A 24,088-nucleotide genomic window follows, 5' to 3' on the forward strand; every position below is an offset into this window, starting at 1 on the left:
GGAAAGATGTTTATGATGTTTAGTGATGTATATTACATTAACATTGATAATATGATCTCATTAGGTAGTATTGAGTAACTCTAATTTCATGTTTTAAATGCCTAGGGGGAGGACTGGAAAGATAATCACCAACATTTTTTTTTTTTTTGAGATGGGGTTTCGGTCTTGTCACCCAGGCTGGAGTGCAGTGGTATGATCTTGGCTCACTGCAGTCTCTGCCTTCCGATTTCAAGTGATTCTCCTGCCTCAGCCTCCTGAGTAGCTGGCAGCACAGGCGCCTGCCACCATGCCCAGCTAATTTTTGTATTTTTAGTAGAGATGGAGTTTCACTATGTTGGCCAGGCTGGTCTCGAACTCCTGACCTCGTGATCCACCCACCTTGGCCTCCCAAAGTGCTGGGATTACAGGTGTGAGCCACTGCGCCTGGCCAATCACCAAAATATTAAAAATGATTAGCTCTAAGAGGTGCTTGCTTTCTCTTTTCAAATCTTTATTTGTTGACTTTTCCCCACAGTGATCTCACATTAGTTTTCTAGAATGTATAATGTTATTTTTTAAAAACCTCTGAGACATGAACATTCTGTTGGAAATTTTTTTCTTGTGTTTGTTTTCCTTTGTCTTTGAACTTTTAAAAATAGCTTGCAGATTGGAAACAACTGGTCAATTAAATCTTCTGCTTGGTTAAAATTGTAATGGGCATATTCTGTTCCAGTTTTTATAATATCTTTTATATATTTTCTGAAAAAATAAATTCAAGGATCTAAATGAAATGAATTATGAAACGTTTCTATAAATCTTTGTATTTTTCTATTAATCACCATGTTTTAATTATATATTTTTATATTGACTTACAGTTACTATTATTATATTACAGAATTGGTTACCACATATGTAATATTTTTCTATATAGAAGCATAATGTATAATTTTGAAGTGACTGATTCCCAAGTGAAATGATCTAAATAAACTTGTCAGAGTTTATAATGTTTAAGGCAACCATCACAAAATGGTATTTTGGAAAGATTATTATGAAGAGAATGTATTTTCCTTCATTATCTCTTTGTTTTTATCTTTTTTAAGGTAGTCATAGCCTCCTGGTATCGCACATTCATGGGAATAATGAATTTATTTGGACTAGAAACTAAGACCTGCTGGAATGTCACCAGAATAGAACCTCTTAATGAAGTTCAAAGCTGTGAAGGCATGTTTCTTCCAAAAATGCTGTCATTTGTAAACATTCATCAACATTTAATAATATTATGATTCACTTTTAAGAATTATTGTAAAATACTGTTGTTGATTTAAAAAAATTAGAACTGACTCACCTCAATGAGTATTTTACATTTTAAAGTAGTTTTCTGAGAAGGCTGTGTGCTTACAAATTTGAGTACAAATTTTGGAATTTGAGTATTAACATATCCCATTGTCAGGCAATCTTGACTGTAAGTTAGTCTTCTGTTTCAGAATGTGAAGATACAGAAAGATGTTTTTTGGGGTAGCTTCAATATATAAATTTTGAGGATAGACTAAATAGTCAAATATCTATTTGTAATAGCTAATGTATAAATTTATTCATACATATTTAAAAATCAGATATGCAATAATAGATTGATTTAGATTTTTTTTTATATATGCTCATAGTCCATGAGTAGTATTAATAAAACTCTTCCTATTTATCTTCTACATTGGTTTCTTTGTCAAAGAACTGCTTTTGGAATCATCTAACAGCTTTCCAGGATACATAGTGGTCACTTCCATTTAAGATGTTTGCATTTCAGCACTTTTACAATTCAAGTACGGTGCTGTCCCTTGAGACTCTTGTTCAGAGCCACATATATCTCTTTTCATAACACTAACACTGTTGTTTTTTCTTTATTTCTTCAAATTCTTAAGAACATGACTTACTATATTTTATGAATAAATTTTTAGACTTGTAACTACATTCAACTCTTGGGTTATAAACTAAATCTATTTTCCTTACATTTTTTACTGATTCCCTCAGTAAAAATAGAATTGATGAGGATATTTGAGGGGCAGTTATACTTTTTTGTGTACGATGTAAAGGATTGGAGAAAATGTCTCATAAAATGAGAGACTTAGCAATGATTCAGTCAGCTAGAAGGTGTGACCCTGTCTGAGTGGTGAAAATGATCACCTAAGTATGGTGTTAGTTACATTCCCGATAAGTGATAGGTTCGTGTTTGGCACTTGGCACACCGAGATGAACCAGCTAGGCGTGGAGCCTTACCCTCATCGAGTTTATGCTGTAAGGGGGCTGTTAGCAGTTACAACTGTGATGGATATTATAAATAAGAAAATAAGGTTCCCGACATTAGGAGTAAGAGAGGGTAAGTATTTTAAGAATAGGGAATAGCATATTCAAATATCCTGAAGCAAGAGAGAACTGAGAGAAGGCTAGAATTCCTGGAAACAATGGAGAAGAAAATGATGTGAAATGGTGCTGGGAATATAAGGAGGATCAGATCATGAAAGGCGTGCACTGGCGAAGGATTTTATACTTTATCCATTGAAGAATTTTAACAGATTTTCATTTTAAAACATTATTTAGTCAATGGTATGGAAAGAATATTAGAAAAGGGACAAAAGTAGGTTCAGGGAGACCAGGCAGGAGACTTCCTCTATTCTCAGCAAGTGACTGCAGGAAAGATAATGTGGAAATGCCTGGGTGTGAGAGAGATTTTGGAAGTAGAATGGACGAGACTTGGTAATTGTTTGGTAAGAGAGGGGAAGGTGAGTGAAGAATCGTGTGAAACACAGTTGGGTTTCTAGCTTAAGTAACTGAGCTCCTTTGAATGGTAAGAAGCATTTGAACAGCAGCAGGTTTGTATTGTTATGTTTCATTGTGTATGCATTAATTTGAGGTACTTAAGACACCTCAGAGTGGGGACATGAAGTGGCTATCTGGGTATGAGAATAAGGAGAAAGTTCTGGATTAAATGTAGAGTTGGAGTCATCTGTATATAGATCATTGGAGCCATGGATGTGGAAGAATTTCTTTATGGAGAATGTGCAGATGGAGAAATAGAGGGGGCATATGACAGAGCCTAGGGTGGTCCAATATTAAAGAGTGGTACATAAAACAAGAGAAGTTACTAGAACTGACTGAAAGGAGTGATCAGAGAGGCAGGGGGAATCAGAAGGCCAGCCTTCAGACCTTGGCTGCAGCCAGTTAAAGTGAAATAACCTTTGACAAGTTGAATATCCTATGTTCTGTTTTCTCAATCATAAGAAAAGTATTTTTATACCAGCTAATATCATAAACTTGTTCTGAGAAAAATGTGGGATGATTGTAAAGTACATATTGCCACACACATGCACAATCTTCTATATGGAATATACTAAGATTCTAGCTATACATAATAATGGATCAAATGACTGGATCGTTTTGTATAGACTAAAGCTGTATCCTGAAGTCAAAACCATATCTTAACTCTTCCTACAGCCTAGCAAAAGATAAAGATAATGCAATGGTTTTTCTTTCGTATTCATTAAGTGGTTCTACAGACAGTTCCAGACACTGAACACTAGCAGCATCAGCTAAATAAATGTGAATCCCCAACAAATCATTACAGTATAATAGTAATTCATTAGAGGAAAGTACAAATGCAATTATAAAAAGTATAAAGTGTAAGTGTAACTATATAATACCTCATTAAGGGTGAGCATACATATGTGTATGTGTATATATATACACACACATATATATATACACACACACGCATATATATGTGTCTGCATACACACACACACACACACACACACACACAAACTCTTATAAGGGTAAAGAATTAAAACACAGCAGCAATCTGGAAAGCAAATGCTTTCAGCAAATTCATGAGCTCTTGATTGCAAAGCACTGAGATAATTATGCTCAGTTGCTTTAGAGTCATATATTCATTAAACACTGATTATCTGTATCTTTTCAAAGGATTGGGAGATCCTGCTTGCTTTTATGTTGGTGTAATCTTTATTTTAAATGGACTAATGATGGGATTGTTCTTCATGTATGGAGCATACCTGAGGTAAGACTACTACTGAATTAAGAGACCTTCCAGTGGGCTTATACAGACTGGCTGATATTTGTTGATTAAATGAAAAGGAAAATTAACGAGATTAGATTCATATCAGGAAAGTTTGTGGATTTGTTTGATTTTTTTCAGAAGCTTAACCAATATCATGTAACCAGAAACTGGAGATGTCACTAAAACTCTATCTCAAAGGCATCCCTTTTATCCTGTAAGGATTTTTTTTAACTAATTAAGATTTCCTAACAAAGGCTTTAATGGAGTATCTCCTAGTTCATGTGTAAAATTAATAAATTATTGGAGGAGATCTTTGGTTAGCAGTAATAGCAGCTTATTTCTTTTTTTAATTTTATTCATTTATTTTTATTATACTTTAAGTTCTAGGGTACATGTGCACAACGTGCAGGTTTGTTACATATGTATACATGTGCCATGTTGGTGTGCTGCACCCATCAACTCATCAGCACCCATCAACTCGTCATTTACATCAGTTATAACTCCCAATGCCATCCCTCCCCCCTCCCCCCTCCCCATAATAGGCCCCGGTGTGTGATGTTCCCCTTCCCATGTCCAAGTGATCTCATTGTTCAATTCCCACCTATGAGTGAGAACATGCAGTGTTTGGTTTTCTGTTTGCTGAGAATGATGGTTTCCAGCTGCATCCATGTCCCTACAAAGGACACGAACCCATCCTTTTTTATGGCTGCCTAGTATTCCATGGTGTATATGTGCCACATTTTCTTAGTCCAGTCTGTCACTGATGGACATTTGTTTGATCCCAAGTCTTTGCTATTGTGAATAGTGCTGCAATAAACATACGTGTGCGTGTGTCTTTATAGCAGCATGATTTATAATCCTTTGGGTATATACCCAGTAATGCAATGGCTGGGTCATATGGTATTTCTAATTCTAGATCCTTGAGGAATTGCCATACTGTTTTCCATAATGGTTGAACTAGTTTACAATCCCACCAACAGTGTAAAAGTGTTCCTATTTCTCCACATCCTCTCCAGCACCTGTTGTTTCCTGACTTTTTAATGATTGCCATTCTAACTGGTGTGAGATGGTATCTCATTGTGGTTTTGATTTGCATTTCTCTGATGGCCAGTGATGATGAGCATTTTTTCATGTGTCTGTTGGCTGTATGAATGGCTTCTTTTGAGAAATGTCTGTTCATATCCTTTGCTCACTTTTTGATGGGGTTGTTTGTTTTTTTCTTGTAAATTTGTTTGAGTTCTTTGTAGGTTCTGGATATTAGCCCTTTGTCAGATGAGTAGATTGCAAAAATTTTCTCCCATTCTGTAGGTTGCCTGTTCACTCTGATGGTAGTTTCTTTTGCTGTGCAGAAGCTCTTTAGTTTAATTAGATCCCATTTGTCAATTTTGGCTTTTGTTGCCGTTGCTTTTGATGTTTTAGACATGAAGTCCTTACCCATGCCTATGTCCTGAATGGTATTACCTAGGTATTCTTCTAGGGTTTTTATGGTATTAGGTCTAACATTTAAGTTTCTAATCCATCTTGAATTAATTTTTGTATAAGGAGTAAGGAAAGGATCCAGTTTCAGCTTTCTGCTTATGGCTAGCCAATTTTCCCAGCACCATTTATTAAATAGGGAATCCTTTCCCCATTTCTTGTTTTTCTCAGGTTTGTCAAAGATCAGATGACTGTAGATGTGTGGTATTATTTCTGAGGGCTCTATTCTGTTCCATTGGTCTATATCTCTGTTTTGGTACCAGTACTATGCTGTTTTGGTTACTGTAGCCTTGTAGTATAGTTTGAAGTCAGGTAGCGTGATGCCTCCAGCTTTGTTCTTTTGACTTAGGATTGTGTTGGCAATGCGGGCTCTTTTTTGGTTCCATATGAACTTTAAAGCAGTTCTTTCCAATTCTGTGAAGAAAGTCATTGGTAGCTTGATGGGGATGGCATTGAATCTATAAATTACCTTGGGCAGTATGGCCATTTTCACGATATTGATTCTTCCTCTCCATAAGCATAGTATGTTCTTCCATTTGTTTGTGTCCTCTTTTATTTCACTGAGCAGTGGTTTGTAGTTCTCCTTGAAGAGGTCCTTTACATCCCTTGTAAGTTGGATTCCTAGGTATTTTATTCTCTTTGAAGCAATTGTGAATGGAAGTTCATTCCTGATTTGGCTCTCTGTTTGTCTGTTACTGGTGTATAAGAATGCTTGTGATTTTTGCACATTAATTTTGTATCCTGAGACTTTACTGAAGTTGCTTATCAGCTTAAGGAGATTTTGGGCTGAGATGATGGGGTTTTCTAAATATACAATCATGTCATCTGCAAAGAGGGACAATTTGACTTCTTCTTTTCCTAACTGAAAACACTTTATTTCTTTCCCTTGCCTGATTGCCCTAGCCAGAACTTCCAACACTATGTTGAATAGGAGTGGTGAGAGAGGGCATCCCTGTCTTGTGCCAGTTTTCAAAGGGAATGCTTCTAGTTTTTGCCCATTCAGTATGATATTGGCTGTGGGTTTGTCATAAATAGTTCTTAGATTTTGAGATACGTTCCATCAATACCGAATTTATCGAGTTTTTAGCATGAAGGGCTGTTGAATTTTGTCAAAGGCCTTTTCTGCACTATTGAGATAATCATGTGGTTTTTGTCTTTGGTTCTGTTTATATGCTGGATTATGTTTATTGATTTGCGTATGTTGAACCCGCCTTGCATCCCAGGGATGAAGCCCACTTGATCATGGTGGATAAGCTTTTTGATGTGCTGCTGGATTCGGTTTGCCAGTATTTTATTGAGGATTTTTGCATTGATGTTCATCAGGGATATTGGTCTAAAATTCTCTTTTTTCATTGTGTCTCTGCCAGGTTTTGGTATCAGGATGATGTTGGCCTCGTAAAATGAGTTAGGGAGGATTCCCTCTTTTTCTATTGATTGGAATAGTTTCAGAAGGAATGGTACCAGCTCCTCTTTGTACCTCTGGTAGAATTCGGCTGTGAATCCATCTGGTCCTGGACTTTTTTTGGTTGGTAGGCTATTAATTATTGCCTCAATTTCCGAGCCTGCTATTGGTCTGTTCCAGGATTCAGCTTCTTCCTGGTTTAGTCTTGGGAGAGTGTAAGTGTCCAGGAAATTATCCATTTCTTCTAGGTTTTCTAGTTTATTTACATAGAGGTGTTTATAGTATTCTCTGATGGTAGTTTGTATTTCTGTGGGGTTGGTGGTGATATTCCCTTTATCATTTTTTATTGCGTCTATTGATTCTTCTCTCTTTTCTTCTTTATTAGTCTTGCTAGCAGTCTATCAATTTTGTTGATCTTTTCAAACAACCAGCTCCTGGATTCACTGATTTTTTGGAGGGTTTTTTGTGTCTGTCTCCTTCAGTTCTGCTCTGATCTTAGTTATTTCTTGCCTTCTGCTAGCTTTCGAATGTGTTTGCTCTTGCTTCTCTAATTCTTTTAATTGTGATGTTAGGGTGTCAATTTTAGATCTTTCCAGCTTTCTCTTGTGGGCATTTAGTGCTATAAATTTCCCTCTACACACAATAGCAGCTTATTTCTAATTGTATTCTCTAAGGATGAAATTAAGAAAGCAGTAGGAAAAACTGTGTATCACATGTGGCGGGCACTTACATCTGCTAGCCTGTCTATCTTGATAAGAGTACCACGATGAAGCAGCAGTGAGACCTGTCTCAGGTGATAAGTTGAAATTAATTTCAACGGTCATGTGTTTTGCTCCCACACTTAATTGCTCCCTGAGAGAGCTATATCAGCTAGTTTCTGTCAATGAAAACTAAGGTGAAGCAGTTTTGGTTACATCTAGAAAAGTATCTGCCTTTCTCACAAAAAGACAGACTTAGCTGCCCCTTCTCTGTTTCTTCCTGCTTTTATTACACTAGGATGTCATGCCCAGAGCTGCAGCACTCATCTTGTGACCATAATGGAAAGGCATAAAAATAGGAGATTTATCTGGCCTACCATCCTTCTGCTACTGAACCAATGCCAACAGATACTTATCTTTCATTTTCTTGTTGAATGATATAATAAACAACATCCATATTGTGTGAGCCACTTTTGTTAGGTTTTCTGTTTCTTTCAGTGGAACATTTTCCTAGCTGAATCATCAGATTTCTTTACAGTGTTATTCTTGTTGTGCAAAACATTTAAAATTAAAATTAATTAATAGCTTTACTCTTTCAACAAATATTTGTTAAGTTTTAACAGGGCTTTTGTCGATATAGAGATTAGTAAATATACATACTCTTTGTTTTAGGAAGTTTTCAGCATAAAAAAGACTAGCATAGAATCAATGAAAACTAGTGACATAGTCAGTGTTGTACCAGGGATACTATCCAGCACAGTACATAAAAAGAAAAGTAGTAATAAGTATAAGCATTGGAAAACTAGAAAAAAAAAAAAAGAAATAAGTGTTTTTAAAAGTCGCTTACGTCGTATATCTAGAAAAATTTTTAAAGTTTATGGATAAGTATTTGCAATAATAAGAAAATTTACAATGTTACTAGATGTAAACATTAATATTAAAATTCAAAATGATAAATTTTATACTTTAGCATCAAATAGAAAATGAAATTTTAAAAGGATGCTATTTAGAATAGCATTAAAAGCATGACATTCCTCAGAATAAATCCAACAAAAGATATATATGACAGCTATGGGAAAATTATTAAAACATTCCTGAGATATGTCTAGGAAAATCTGAGTGGAGAGATATTCCACATTCATTGATTGAAGACTTGATGTTAAAAAGATTTATAGATTCAATGCTCTACCAGTCAGAATTCCAACATATTTTTTGTTGACTTTGATGAGCTGATTTAAAAGTTATTCAGAAATGCAAAGAGCCAAATACAGTCTAGGTATTCTTGAAAAAGAAGGATTTGCACTATCAATTGTTGCTATATTATAAAGCTAATGTAAAAAGACACTATGATATTGGCACAGGAATAGACAAATAGATAACTGAAATAGAGTACAGCCCAGAAGCAGAAATGTACATTTAAAGGCATTCGATATATGGAAGAGTGAGTATCGCAGATTGGTGGGTAAGGAGTACAGGCATTTTAATAAATAGTGCTGGAATAATTGGGAGATCATATGGAACAAGGAGAAATTGGAACTATATAAATAATAAATCCAAGCTGGATTAAACACTCAAATATGAAAGACAAATTTATGAAGTGTTCAGCATATAATATAGAAAAAGTCACTTGGAATAAGAAATGATTTCTTAAACAAGATACAAAAATCCAGCCATGAAGAAAAACTGATAAATTGGATGGAAAGAACTTCAGTTCCTCAAAAGAACAATAGGATGAAAAAAAAAAAACCTCCAAGTGAGTGAAGATATTTACAAAGTATATACCCCACCTACTATCCAGAAATTCCATTAATTAACTTGATAAATATTTATTGAAAGCCTGTTGTGACTTGGAGCACTGTTCTGGGTGCTTGGAATACAGAACAGAAATCTCTATCCCTGTGAAGTTTATATTAGAGTGGGAAGATAAAGACAAAGAAGAAAGACAACCTGATAGAAAAATGGACAAAATGTTTATGAACTGATATTTCCCAGAAGAACACCAAATGGTCAATAAACATATGTAAAGTTGACCACCATCATTAGTCATGAAGAAAATACACATTCAAACCACAGTGAAATGCCAACTCACATCTAATAGATTGATAAAGGAGCTTTCATCCACCACAGGTGGACACATAAATTGGTACAACTATTTTGGTGAACAGTGTACATTATCTGGTAAAGTTGAAGGTATAGATACCTTGTAACTCAGCAATTCTAATTTAAAGTATATATTCCCAAAAAAGTCTTGCACATGTGGACTAGGAAGTACATACAATAATATAGTGGCATCATTTGCAAAAGCTTCAAACTGGAAACAACCCAAATATCCATTAACAGAGAAATGACTACATTTTGGTTTATTAATATGGTGGAACAGTATACAATAATGAGAATGAATGAACTATACGGCTACACACAACATGGTTGATTCTTACAGATATAATTTTGAATGAGTGAATCCAGGTACAAAATTTTTTAAAATACTGCATTCTTCCATTTGTATGTTGTTTAAAAACAGATTAAAGTAAATCATAATTTGATATGTATATAGAAAGAGTTATGTTGATAATCTCAAAAATCAGGTCAGTAGCTGATTCTTATCTTGGAGGCTGGCAAGTGGAGACTCAGTATATTCTCTATTTCAGTTAATTATATGGTGACTACATGGACGTTCCCTTTACAGTAATTCTATAAGCTAGAAATTTTACACACTTTTCTATATGCCATATAGAAAAATATAAGCTCATTAAAGTATTTTGAGGGAAAAGGATTGCTTTGAGATTGTTTGGGCAGGTTTAAAAATGTTCTATTTTTTAAAAAAAGTTCTATTTTTGGGCTGGGCACAGTGGCTCACGCCTGTAATCCCAGCACTTTGGGAGACCGAGGCGGGCGGATCATGAGGTCAGGAGATGGAGACCATCCTGGCTAACATGGTGAAACCCCCGTCTCTACTAAAAATACAAAACAATTAGCCAGGTGTGGTGGCAGATGCCTATAGTCCCAGCTACTCGGGAGGCTGAGGCAGAAGAATTGGCTTGAACCGGAGAGGCAGAGGTTGCAGTGAGCTGAGATCGCACCCCTGCACTCTAGCCTGGGTGACAGAGCTAGACTCCTTCTCAAACAAACAAACAAGCAAAAAACCAAAACAACAACAAGAAAAGAAATGGTTTTTATCTTTCATCTGATTTTTGTATTCTGCATTATTGCTTCTCTGGCACTCAAGTAAAGAATATTTGCAGTAGTTTAGACAGTTCTAAGTTAATGCTACATGAAACTGTCAGACTCTTGTCTTCATCTCTCAATCCCTTAAATCCAATTTCAAAAGATAAAAAGTTGCCTTTATTCAGAGTATTCAAAGGATGTGATCTAGACTCTAAAGTGCTAGCTTGTTTCTTAAAAAATATTTTATGTGGCTGGGTGCAGTGGTTCATGCCTGTAATCCCAGCACTTTGGGAGGCCGAGGTGGGTGGATCATGAGGTCAGGAGTTTGAGACCAGCTTGGCCCACGTAGTGACACCCCATCTCTGCTAAAAGTAAAAAAGTTAGCCGGGCATGGTGGCATACGCCTGTAATCCCAGCTACCTGGGAATCTGAGGCAGGAGAATCGTTGGAACCTGGAGGCGGAGGTTGCAGTGAGCCGAGATTTTGCCATTGCACTCTAGCCTGGGCAGCCGAGCAAGACCCCATCTAAAAAAAAAAATCATTTTATGTTCACACGTTATGTATTTTATTTAGAAAGTATTTTAGCTATGATAAATTATAAAATTGAGATTAATTTATATGTACACTTTTTAGAATTGTACATTCAGGATTTAAACATCAACCACATGGGTATGGTTTTGTACTATTATGTTTTAAATATGATTTAAACTATGGTTTTAATTTGATCGTATACTCTTTTTTTTTTTTTTTTTTTTACAGTGGGACTCAACTAGGAGGTCTTATTACAGTACTGTGCTTCTTTTTCAACCATGGAGAGGTTTGTTTTCTAGAAAGCAATTTTTAAGAAATAGAAGGGGCTACAGAGGAACAAGGAAATATACTCATCAAAACAATATATAATTGTATATACTACTTATGATTTCACAATATTTTAAAGACCCTTGTGTTATAAGTTGATATTTTAATCATGTTGATTGAAATGTTTAAATAGCTAGAATTTCAAACATAAAATCTCTTGCCTTATTTTTAGTAAATATATACATGCACATATATTCTGTAGAGAAAAGGAAATAGTATACTTGTTGTGTTGAATCATGTCATGCACATTAGCTGATGTATTCCCACTAAACATTTTTTGTGGGTGGTGGCAGCCTCACCATACAAGTTATGAAATTTAAATTTAGAGAAAGTTAAGTTACTTATCCACATTCCATATTTACTACATGATGAAGCTGGATTTCCCATTCTATGTCTGTCTGCCTCTAAAATCTCACATATATATATTATTTTATATTTTATAAAAACATATATTATGTGTTATATATAACATATATATTCAACTTTTTTATTGTGGTAAGAATCAGTAACATGAGATCTGCCCTCTTAACAGATTTTTAAGTGTACAATACAGTATTAACACAATGCTGTATAGCAGATCTCTAGACTTACTCATCTTGCCTAATTGAAACTTTGTATGCATTGCACTTCCCTTGACAATGAAAGAGGCCTCAGGCCTGACAGCAGGGACACAGTTAAGACACTGCCTCCTGCTCCCTCACTTCTTTCTGTTACGTCATGCTGTCTGTTCAGTAATGCAAAATGCTGAATTCAAAATCGACATTAACTTAACGAATTCAGCCCAATGAAACATAGTCCACCTAAAAAAGAGCTCATAGAAGCTTATTTCAAATACGATGGATTCATTCAACAAAATATTGAGTACATACTATGTCCATGGTCTGTTAGATGCTGAGGATATGACAATGAAAAAGAGAGAGATTCTGACTACTAGCTCTTGGTAGCAAAATATTTAATAGGTATGACACAAGTTACATAGGGTAGAAGTACTTTTTTTTTTTTTTTTTCCAAGATGGAGTCTTGCTCTGTCACCCAGGCTGGAGTGCAGTGGCGTGATCTTGGCTCACTGCAACCTCTGCCTCCCAGATTCAAGCAATTCTCTTGCCTCAGCCTCCTGAGTAGCTGGGATTACAGGCATGTGCCACCACACCCAGCTACATTTTTGTATTTTTACTAGAGATGGGGTTTCACCATGTTGGCCAGGCTGGTCTCAAACTCCTGACCTCATGATCCACGCCCCCTTGGCCTCCCCAAGTACTGGGGATTACAGGCATGAGCCACCACGCCCAGCCAGGTAGAAGTATCCATTGCTGTTGGGTTAATTTTTAAAAATCAGTTAGATAAAGGAATCATAAAAATTATACATAAAAGTCATGTATATTATTTTAAAGCAAACAAATGCATTGTCATTCAACAATGTGCTGATATAAAGACAAAGCTTTTTCTTTGAGTGTGAGAGACAACGGTTGGTATAAGTTGACTTTCTTATATGTATCATAATTCCTCTTTCAACATTTACAATTTTGATATTTTGGAAGAAGAGCAGTAATTAAGACTCTTGCAAAGTAATAAGAGTTCACATTCTTTCTAGAATTTCAGAGTTTTTGATGGAAATTTTTTCTAATACTCTGACCCATATGTCTTAGAAGTAATTTTAAAGTTTGTATGAAAATTTAATACTTTCATTACGTGCATCACATTTGTAGTTCCCAAATACTTCTAGTTGTTTTTAAAATACATACTTAACCCTTTTTAAGGTACATTTTACAAATTCTGAGGCAATCTTAGCTATTCGAAGTGTGTATTTATATTCATTCAAACTTGTTATGTAGAAACTCTCTTGGTGCTTGCGAATGATCTAGGTGACATTTGTTCAGGTATTTGTCTTGGCATGCATATATCCCAAAGCCTGGGATGCCAGGATCATATGCCAGGATCATGCCTTCAGAGCTGGACTGTGGATCTAATTGGTCAGTCACAGAATTCTCACAACTCTTATATGTACAATCTTATTTGTCCCTTGGGTTTCCTTTTGCTGGGTCTGATATATCTGTTGCTGGTTTCTGGACATGGTAGTTAATTGCTCTCTACTTAATGGCCTCATGCGTTAAGAGAGCTTCAAAAACTGAGAAGCTATGCCAGACACTCAGAAATGGGATATAGTGAACTTAGTATTAAAATTACTAAAACAAGCTCACCCCTGGTTTTTAAATATGTTTGTTGTAGTAAACATGATGTAAAGTGGGCATTTTGTTGATTTCAGGCCACCCGTGTGATGTGGACACCACCTCTCCGTGAAAGTTTTTCCTATCCATTCCTTGTACTTCAGATGTATATTTTAACTTTGATTCTCAGGTAACTTTGATTTATAAAATGAAGGCAAATAAATTATAATTGAAGTTTCTTAAAATATACTTCAATTCAGCACTTTGGGAAGCCGAGGTGGGCGGATCACTTGAGGTCAGGAGTTCGAGACCAGCCTGGCCCACACGGTGAAGCCCCATCTCTACTAAAATACAAAAATTAGTCAGGCATGGTGGTGTGCACCTGTAATCTCAGCTACTTGGGAGGCTGAGGCAGGAGAATTGCTTGACCTTGGGAGGCGGAGGTTGCAGTGAGCGGAGATTGTGCCACTGCACTCCAGCCTGGGCAACAGACCAAGACTCCCTCTAAAAAATTGTAAATATATATATACTTCAACCTATGAGGTTGTAATTACCAAGTTTAGACCATTTTTTAGTTATTTTAAAAGTAAATTGAATATAGAGTTAAGAAAATAATTCAAAATTGCTATGTAAAAATGGCTGTCCATTTAAGAGTGTAGGCTGCAGGTTTTAGATAGCTACGTTATGTTTTAATAAACCAAAAGGTATGTGTTTGTGTATAGTTTGCCAAGATTCAAAAGTTTTTGAGAAACAATTACATTTTCTCTTCAAAGTTTAGGTACTCTGACATTGTTTTCTAACCTGTGGTTTTGATGACTGTGCCATGAAAAAAGTGTTCTGTGTGCAAACGAATTTGGGAAATGCGGAGTTAGATGGATAAGGAGTACATATATTCACTTATTTATGAAGGATTTCTGAACAACCAATGTTTCTAACAGGGCAATCAGTTTCATTTCAAATTTTTTTTAATACACTTTTTTTGTAGGGATTACATTTATAAGCATTTTAGATATTTAAGAGGTCTGAGAAATGAACAAAAAAAACCATAAGTGATAGAATAGTATAAATAGCCTTATCAGAGAAATAAGTTTGATAGAATACTAATGAGAACTCTCACTGAATGAAATCATGATCACTATCTCCTCCAAACTCCCAGAGGACCCCATTCTTCACCCACTAATCCCTGGCAGATTCTGCCTTATATAAAAATCATTTATTTGTCTTCCTTGTTTTTTAAAACAGTAAATTTATGAATTATCCACACATACACACATATTTTTATTTATTTCTTTAGAGATGAAGTCTTGCTCTGTCACCCAGGCTGGAGTGCAGTGGCACGATCGGCTCACTGCAACCTCTGCTTCCCGGGTTCAAGAGATTCTCCTGCCTCAGCCTCCCAGGTAGCTGGGATTACAGGCGCACGCCGCCACCCCCAGCTAATTTTTGTATTTTTGGTAGAGGCAGGGTTTTACCATGTTGTCCATGCTGGTCTCAAACTCCTGACCTCAAGTGATCCACCTGCTTCAGCCTCCCAAAGTGCTGGTATTACAGGTATGAGCCACTGTGCCCAGCCAATTATATGTATTTAAAAGTACTACTGGAAACAGAGACCATGCCATATTTATCTCTTTAACCACGGAACACTGCACACGTCCATGCAAATATCTGTGGCACTCAGATAAAGCTAATTGAAGAGTGGTAAATAGTAGTGTACTGGGGTGGCACAAACCTTGAGAATGGAGCAGGCTAACTTCTGATTTCTTACCAACCTGACGAGTATATTCTGGGGTTAAATTTGGATTTAGGAACTTCCTCCTCATTCAGATCTCTATATCTTTGCTCTACACTTTGCCTTCTCTCAAAGATTAGGTGATGGAAGCTGCCCATTCTTCATCACCGCTTGCTATTCATTCCCAGTTTAATTCCTAGGAAGGTGGGTTATATTTTTTTGAAGTGATATCATTCTGGTCAGTCAGGGGTTTCATGGAATAAAATGCTTTAATTAGAACATTTGGGGTTGTATCATTGAGGGCATGTGCTATACTCTGTATCTTAGACAAAAGTAATTTTTGTTTGAAAAATATAAGATTACAAAGTACATAATGAGTATTTTATGATAACAGTAAACAATATGAACATTTAGAATTTTGTTTTTGAAAATTTATATATGATTGTACAAAGATTCATCAAAATCCAATACAGCATTTATAAAAGGAACAGTTACAGTTTTATTATTTAGGTGAAATGTTTGCATTTCTTTTTTCATATCCAAAAGTTACTGTAATTCTCTGTGGTAAAAGATATTGGTTCCCAGTACATCTCAGTAATTGAAATGGACAATTTAAACTTCTACATGCTTCAGCTGAATTCTAGAATCATTTTTTAATTTTTTAAGATTCTTTTTCCTTAAATTTTTCCATAGTTGTTAACTTACTACTTTGCCAGCACTTACATTTCTCTTCAATGTTTTTTGAAACATAAAAGTGGTGGTATGTAAAAGTTGTTGCTGCACATACAGGAGAAGCATGTTGAGGTGTGCAGGGGCAGCGCCGCGTCCTATTTTCTGACCTCCTTGCTGGAGTATTAAATTTCTAATGTCATGCATATGTAGAGGAAGATGAGCTTTTGTATTTAAAATATTCAATGGTAAATTACAATGTTATTTTTAAAACTCTAATTTTGATTGCTTCATGCAAGGCATGAAGTATTTCAATTTCTTTTTAGTATGCTTTAAAAAGTTAACTATATTTTGTTGTATTATAGTAAAGGTAATGGAATAATTTAGATTTTATCATTTTGCAATTAGTCTTTCTTTTTAATGACAGCCTGTTTTTAGGGTGAAACTTATTGGTATCAATTCTCTCTATTAAGGACCTCGAGCAATGATAGAAGGCCCTTCATTGCACTCTGTCTTTCCAATGTGGCTTTTATGCTTCCTTGGCAATTTGCTCAGTTTATTCTTTTTACACAGGTAAGATGATTTTTTAAATTAATTTTTATTTTTAAGTTCTGAGGTACATGTGCAGGATGTACAGGTTTGTTACGTAGGTAAATGTATGCCATGGTGGTTTTTGCATCTATCAACCTATCACCTAGGTATTAAGCCCAGCATGCATTAGCTATTTTTCCTAATGCTCTCCCCACCCCATCCCCCGACAGGCCCCAGTGTATGTTGTTCCCCTCACTGTGTCCATGTATTCTCATTGTTCAGCAACCACTTATAAGTGAGAATATGTGGTGTTCAGTTTTCTGTTCCTATTGCTGAGAATAATGGCCTCTAGCTCCATCCATGTCCCTGCAAAGGACCTGATCTCGTTCCTTTTTATGGCTGTGTGGTATTCCATGGTGTATATGTGCCACATTTTCTTTATCCAGTCTGTCACTGATGGGCATTTGGGTTAATTCCATGTCTTTGCTATTGTCAGTAGTGCTACAGTGAACCCATGTGTCTTTGTAATAGAATGATTTATATTCCTTTGCGTATATTAATTAAGTTGAATGCAAAATGTACTTGGTTGTTTCCATAGAAATTTTTAAATATGGTTACATTTATGCCCTAAAAGATTTTCAAAATAAGGAATAAAGTTTACTTAAAGGTATGATTTTTATGAAATAATATAATTCCACATTCTTTTATTGTATTGATTAGTTTGACAGATTTTAAGGCTCGACATGTGAAAGAGTTTTTCTATTATTTTTATTCACAAATGCTATTTTTGGTGTTTGAGATAGTATCTGTATATATCTACCTATAGATTTTCCTTTTGTCCTGGTGATCATTCTGGGTGCCAAGCTACACAGCATTCTGAGGGCCAATCATACTCTTCACAGCAGGACGTTCTGCTTCCAATCCAGCTAAATGTTGGCTGTTTTGTCTGTGGAGCAGAATTTTACCTGGCACCATTTCTATGAGCTTTAATCATAAAGCTCATCATTGCTTAAGTGAGCTGAGCCCATATCCTATTTCCAAAGCAGCTACGTAACTAGTACCAAGAAACTGAATTGGGAAAGTAGAGAGTAAATGGAGAATTTTGATGAAATTTCATGATACTAAGATTTTCCATCAGAGCTCCTTCCTGCATAACAAATACTGATGATAATAATAATATTCTATATTGGAAGTGAGAAATTCTGCCAAGAAGTCTCATGCTGCCAATAGCCTACAAAGAATGAAATTATAACCCCAGCTCAATTGGTGCTGCATGTTTAAAGTATTCCCTCTGTTTTACTTCATAATAGTTGGCCCCTTTCAGGTTATAACACAGACATTATTCTATGGTTTTCATTATTTGCACATGCCAACAGAGTAGAATCGATTTTTAATGAGCAGCACTTCATTGCAAGCAAATTTATTAATGCAGTGATACTGATGAAACTAAGAAGCTCTTTGGGGCCGGGCACAATGGCTCACACCTGTAATTCTTGCACTTTGGGAGGCTGAGGCGGGTGGATGATGAGATCAGGAGTTCAAGACCAGCCTGGCCAAGATGGTGAAACCCCATCTCTACTAAAAATACAAAAAAATTAGCTGGGCATAGTGGCGGGTGCCTGTAATCTCAGCTACTTGGGAGACTGAGGCAGATAATTACTTGAACCCGGGGGGAGGCGGAGGTTGCAGTGAACCGAGATAGCACCACTGCACTCCAGCCTGAGTGACAGAGCGAGACTCAGTTAAAAAAAGAAGAAGAAGAAGAAGCTATTGGGTAAGTTTGATATCGCTGTAATGATTTTCTAGTCATTCTCTGGATATATACTAGGCTTTTGTTTTTCTTTACTAACGTATATAGTTTTGTTTGTATGTGCGCATTTCATGCTTACAGAGGGATAATTCAATGTTATTTGTTATTTTCTGGGAGTACTTTAAGATTTGATTCTTAATTGTGTTTTTCATAGATTAAGGTTAAACTTAGTTCATTGTGCCACCACATCTGGCTAATTTTTTAATTTTTTGTAGAGATGAGGTAGCACCATCTTGCCCAGGCTGCTCTTGAACTCCTGGGCTCAAGCAGTCCTCCTATCTTGGCCTCCCAAAATCCTGGGATTATAGGCGTGAGACACCGTGCCTGACCCATTTTTTTTTTTTTAAATGACTTCTGTGCTCTCCTGGAATTTTCAATCCTATCAGTTATTTCCTGGAACATTTGAAGCAAAACTAAGGACATATCTGATTATGCCAGACAAGTGTTTGAGTGATCTCCAAACTAAGAATAGTTTTTATATATTTAAAGGGTTATAGAACAAAAATAGAAAAAGAATATACAAGAGACTGTATGTGACCAACAAAGCATAACATATTCATTATCTGGCCTTTTATATAACAAATGTGCTGGTCCCTGATCTAAATCTTTTGTGGATCTATTTGTTGTGTTAGTGATAGTGTCTTATCTCCATCTATGCTGGGTTATTTTTGATTTGGTGCTGGACATTATACATGAAAAATTGGAGAGGCAGGTCAAAAGCACTAATAAATCTTGAACCACCTTCATGCAATCAGATTGAGATGATCCGTAGATGGGTTTCAGTCTTTCTGAGGGCTGCTTGATTTCTGGTTCACTATTATAGTATGGCCTTTTCAAACTCCAAACTAAAGCACCCTTCTTGGTGCACTCTGACTGCTGAATCTGCTGAAATGCCTGCTCAGCTTGCTGGTCTCCCAACTGCCTCTCAGCTGGCAGGCATCTGCCTCTGTTGAAATTGGCAGATACCTCTGGGAGAAAAGTGGCCCAAAACGTCATGCTCATCGCTATAGATTGCCATCTATCTTTTTAATTCCTCACTTGCTTTGTTAATAATCTGTGGCTTTTATACATATTTTAAAAATATTTTTATTTATATATTTATATTTTTCCTAGCCATTCTAGTTCTTAGTGGGAAGGCTGGTTCAAATTCCTTTGCTTACCATTATTAGAACTGTAGCTCTTCTCTTATATTTACTTTGCCTGTGAATAGTAAAGTGTTAGTTTTCTATACTTTTTATCACTTTTGCTTTTTTATATTATTTCAGATAGCATCATTATTTCCCATGTATGTTGTGGGATACATTAAACCAAGCAAATTTCGGAAGATCATTTATGTGAACATGGTAACTAACATTTTTAATATATATAAGTCAAATATTAAGGTAGGTCCTCAGAGTTTATAAAATCGAAGTGATTCTGTTTTATAGGGTACCTCCTCTTTGGTAACATTTAATACATATGCTATTGGTGATACCCAGAAGGAAAACTGGAAATGTATATTATAGATGTCGTATTATAATAGATTATACTTTCAGGTAGACTGTGTATGTGTTTTGCTCTCTAAAACTTTATTTTTATGTTTTATTTATTATTATTATTACTGCTTTTAAAACTGCCTTTTCTTTCTCAGACATGAGATTTTTAGCATTTTGCCTGAATATGACACTCTAACTGAAATTTTATATTCTTGCAATTTTGTTTTTGGCTTAGGTCCCAAACATAGCTTCCTTAAAAACATAAAAAGTTAGTAAAGCTTCATAAATAATAGAAGTCCTGAAGTCTAACAAAAATAAGATTAGTAAAACTAGTATATATAACTAAGTCTTTCTTGTTATATTACTCCATTGATAAAACAATAGAAATCATAGACTTATTTTTCATTGTTCCAAGTAGCAGATGGAGAAAAAGTTAAATTCTGCCAGATAGAGTTTATAGTCTTGAATTTTAATACTTAAAATCTAGCAGTGACTTGAAATTCTATTGTCATTTGGCCAAGAGTCATTCATCTTTATGCAAATAAATTTGCATTAGAAATGGCTATATACCTACAAAGTATGCATTATGCTGATATATGTAATAACCATAAAATGTATTTTTTTCACTTTTTTTTCAGATTTCAGTTATCCTTAGTTTCATTTTGATGTTTGGAAATTTAATGTGCTTATCTTCTTATTATTCTTCATCTTTGTTAATGACATGGGTAAGTGTTTAGTTCATAAAGCTGGTCTTTTTTAACCTATCAAATAGCATGTTTTCCTGTCTAAAACAGGTATAACAGAATAAATAGGCCCTTTCCTGATTATCATTCAACATGACACAGTTCTTCCCAAGCAAACCTTTTTATCTATCTTATCCTTGAAAAATATTATAGTAGGAAGTTTTTCTTTTTAAGACAATGCCCAAGTAAATATTTAAAAATTATCGTAAAGTAATAAGACTTACTTTAAACATATCTCATTTTATGATAAAAACGACTTCTTTCTCCTAAGTCACTTGAGGAGGTTAAGTACTCGTTGCAGTGACACTGCCACTGCCCAAAACATTTTTGGAACTTCCTTCACAGATACGGCACATTCTTTAGAATGTCTTCACTGATGGCAAATCTTTGCCTTTCAAGAGTGGATTTGATTTTTGGAAATGACCAAAATTTTGTGAATGTTTTGTGTGATTGGGCTGGGAAATACAGATCTTGCTCAAACGATGGTGTGACAGTAAAGTCATAAGACCAATTGTTTTGCACCTATAACTAAATTATTTCTGAAGGCAGTTTAGAAAGTGTAGTTCCAAACTACTTTGAGCAATAGCAAGACAATTAGAATAAGTGTGTAGTCTGCTCACAGGAACTACGTGGAATGACACTCATTTGGATATGTGTTTGGAAGGGTGGTTTAGTGAATCAGTTCTATTACATTGTAGTCATATTTCTGATATCTGTAAGCCAGAACCTAGAATATTCTCCTCTACCTCCCATCGCCACACTGATCAGAAATGATACCAACTTTCTGATATCTATAAGCCAGAACCTAGAATATTCTCCTGTACCTCCCATCTCCACACTGATCAGAAATGGTACCAACTACAGTAACGCCAAAATACAGCACTTTTCCATGTATGGTGCAGTGGTTTAATCTTTTGGGATTGCCCTTATGTTTTAACATTTTTGCTTTCCATATCCTTTTTCCTTCATAGTAATTAATCCCTCCTCTTTCTCTCCCCCCAAAAAATGCTCTTTCTTTCCAACTGTTTCACCATTACAGAGTAGAGGACTCCTAATAGTGTGCTCATCTACCTCTTTTAATGAAAACTTTTTTATTTTGAAATGTAGTACAGATAAAAACTGCATAAAGCAAATGTTTTGTGTGCTGACTTAGTGCTGGCTAATACTGATGAGTACAATCTCCCCTCAGTGTCTGCAGGGATTGATTCCAGGACACCCCCATCCCCTGTGGATACTAAAATCTGCAGATGTTCAAGTTTCTTATATAAAATGGTGTGCTATTTACATATAACCTATGCACATCTTCCTATATACTTTAAATCATCTCTGGATTACTTATAATGTCTAATGCAATAGAAATACTATGCAAATAGTTGTATACTGTATGATTGTTTTTTCGTTTGTACTTCTTTTTTTTTTTTTTTTTTTCCTTTTTGTGGAGAACGGGGTCTCGCTATATTACCCAGGCAGGTCTCGAACTCCTGGGCTCAAGCTATCCTCCCGCCTCTGCCTCCCTGAGAGCTGGGATTACAGGCGTGAGCCACCTTATTATTTCAAATATTTTCTATCTGCTGTTGGTTGAATCTGTAGCGATTGAACTCATGGATGTGGAGGGCTGACTGTGTTATGTATTATGTGGCCAACATTCTTAAACTACCATTATATCAAAATTATAACTTTCTAAGCAAGTGTAGAAGCCCTCCATGTGACCCGTCCCAAAGCACTCCCTTGTACTGCCCTAAAACCATAATGACTGTCTTGATTGCTATGATAGTAACTTTCCAGCATTCCTTTATGGTTTCATCACTTAAGTTTCTCTTTTTAGCTACAAGTTTCCTGAATGTCTGCCTGGTTTTATCCTCATGAAATTTATTTGTTGAAGAACCAGAGTCATAGAACATGTGGAGGATTTCATGGTCCAGATTTTGCTTTTTGAGTTCTTGTGGTGTAGCTAAGCATGTTCCTTTGTCTCATGGTATAGCTTAATATATTAGAAACTGGATCTGAAACTTGGATTGCTTCAGGCTTGATCACTTTGGCAAGTCTATAGTGTTGTTCTTTCATTAAAAGGCATGTAATGTCTCTCTTTATGGTACTAGACTTCAGTGCCTTATGATGGATCTGTTAATTCAACAGGGATTGCAAAGTGGTCACATTCTAATCCGTCATCTAGAGTTCATTTAGGAAAAGTTAAGTAAGTGTTGATTTACCTCTTTATTTGCAAGTTTTACAAATAATGAACTGGTTCCCTGTCATCTTCCAAATGTGGGCTCTTTGGGCTGTGTATATGTGTGTTTAAGTTTCATTAGGAACATAGGGATTTAAACATTTTTTAAGTATTTCAAGTTAATTGAATTATTATCTTTACTCATTCTCAGACTGTTTCTTTGTTGACCAGGGGAGCCTCTTTAGGGTTCTCCTGAGTTCTCTGATGTGACCCTGGTGGTCTGATAGCAGCATACTTGTGTCATGTATGACAGGTTCTTCCAGGTCTCTCTTGTGGACTCCTGCCCAAACCCTGGAGGAAGCCATTCCTGCAAGACACCCTCCTCGCCTTCACTGGGGAAATGGTGTTTTAAGACCGCAGTCTGGGACCCAAGGATACTCACTGCTACTGAGTAGGTCATTGTTTCTAGGCCTTCTTAGTGGACAGAGGTAGGAAATATCATAGGGTGCAGGCTCTCTCTCTTTCTTTAAAAATCTACCATGAAAACGTGTGTGTGTGCATGTGTGTGTGTGCATGCATTTATGGTAAACTAGCTCACAAGTTCTGATGGATATTTCCAAATCAAATTCAAGAATATAGGGTTTTTACTTAACTCTTTTTTGTTTGTTTCTCTTGGGTCTCAAGAAGCCAGGGGATGATAGAATATCACATATCCAGTTGCCTTCTCCCAAAGTGTATGCATGAGAATTGCTATACTGCACCACGCACATGATTATGAGAAATAAAGTTTTTTTTGCATATCCTTCTTTCATTCTCTTCACCCATTTTTAAACTAATTCTGTATCTATATTGTCAAAACATGGAGTATTGCATACTATACTTTCTGCCTTATCAACCTTATTTCGTGTTTTTATGTGAACAAATATGCATTTATTTATCAGCAATCTTTATGTCGTTATCTCCTAGTTATCTTGGTTATTTTAGTCTTGTTCTACAAGACAGTTTGTTCAATTCTGATGTGTTTGTCACAGTTTGTTTTGTCACCTTTGACTTGAAAGTGAGGTTGGCTCTATGTAAAATTCTTGTCTCTTTCATTTTTACTTTTTCTTTCTTTTCTTTTTTCTTTTTCTCTTTTTTTTTTTTTTTTTTTTTTGAGAT

The 24,088-nt window shown here is 35.7% G+C and overlaps 1 protein-coding gene across 2 annotated transcripts in view; it reads left to right on the forward strand.

The window, feature by feature from the left end:
• LOC123572348 (probable C-mannosyltransferase DPY19L2) overlaps nucleotides 1-24,088 on the forward strand; it is a 103,733-nt gene that overhangs the window by 22,877 nt on the left and 56,768 nt on the right. For both annotated transcript variants that reach the window (XR_010585710.1, XM_065542150.2), the window contains exons 5-11: nucleotides 1,080-1,200; nucleotides 3,949-4,042; nucleotides 11,543-11,600; nucleotides 13,905-13,996; nucleotides 16,678-16,777; nucleotides 19,811-19,888; nucleotides 20,659-20,745. Coding sequence is in view for 1 of the 2 variants with exons in the window: in XM_065542150.2 (XP_065398222.1) it covers nucleotides 1,080-1,200; nucleotides 3,949-4,042; nucleotides 11,543-11,600; nucleotides 13,905-13,996; nucleotides 16,678-16,777; nucleotides 19,811-19,888; nucleotides 20,659-20,745 (630 nt within the window). In the remaining variant the exon portion in view is untranslated. The remainder of the gene's footprint in view (nucleotides 1-1,079; nucleotides 1,201-3,948; nucleotides 4,043-11,542; nucleotides 11,601-13,904; nucleotides 13,997-16,677; nucleotides 16,778-19,810; nucleotides 19,889-20,658; nucleotides 20,746-24,088) is intronic.

This window comes from Macaca fascicularis, chromosome 3 (assembly GCF_037993035.2).
Source record: "Macaca fascicularis isolate 582-1 chromosome 3, T2T-MFA8v1.1".
Classification (NCBI taxonomy): domain Eukaryota; kingdom Metazoa; phylum Chordata; class Mammalia; order Primates; family Cercopithecidae; genus Macaca; species Macaca fascicularis.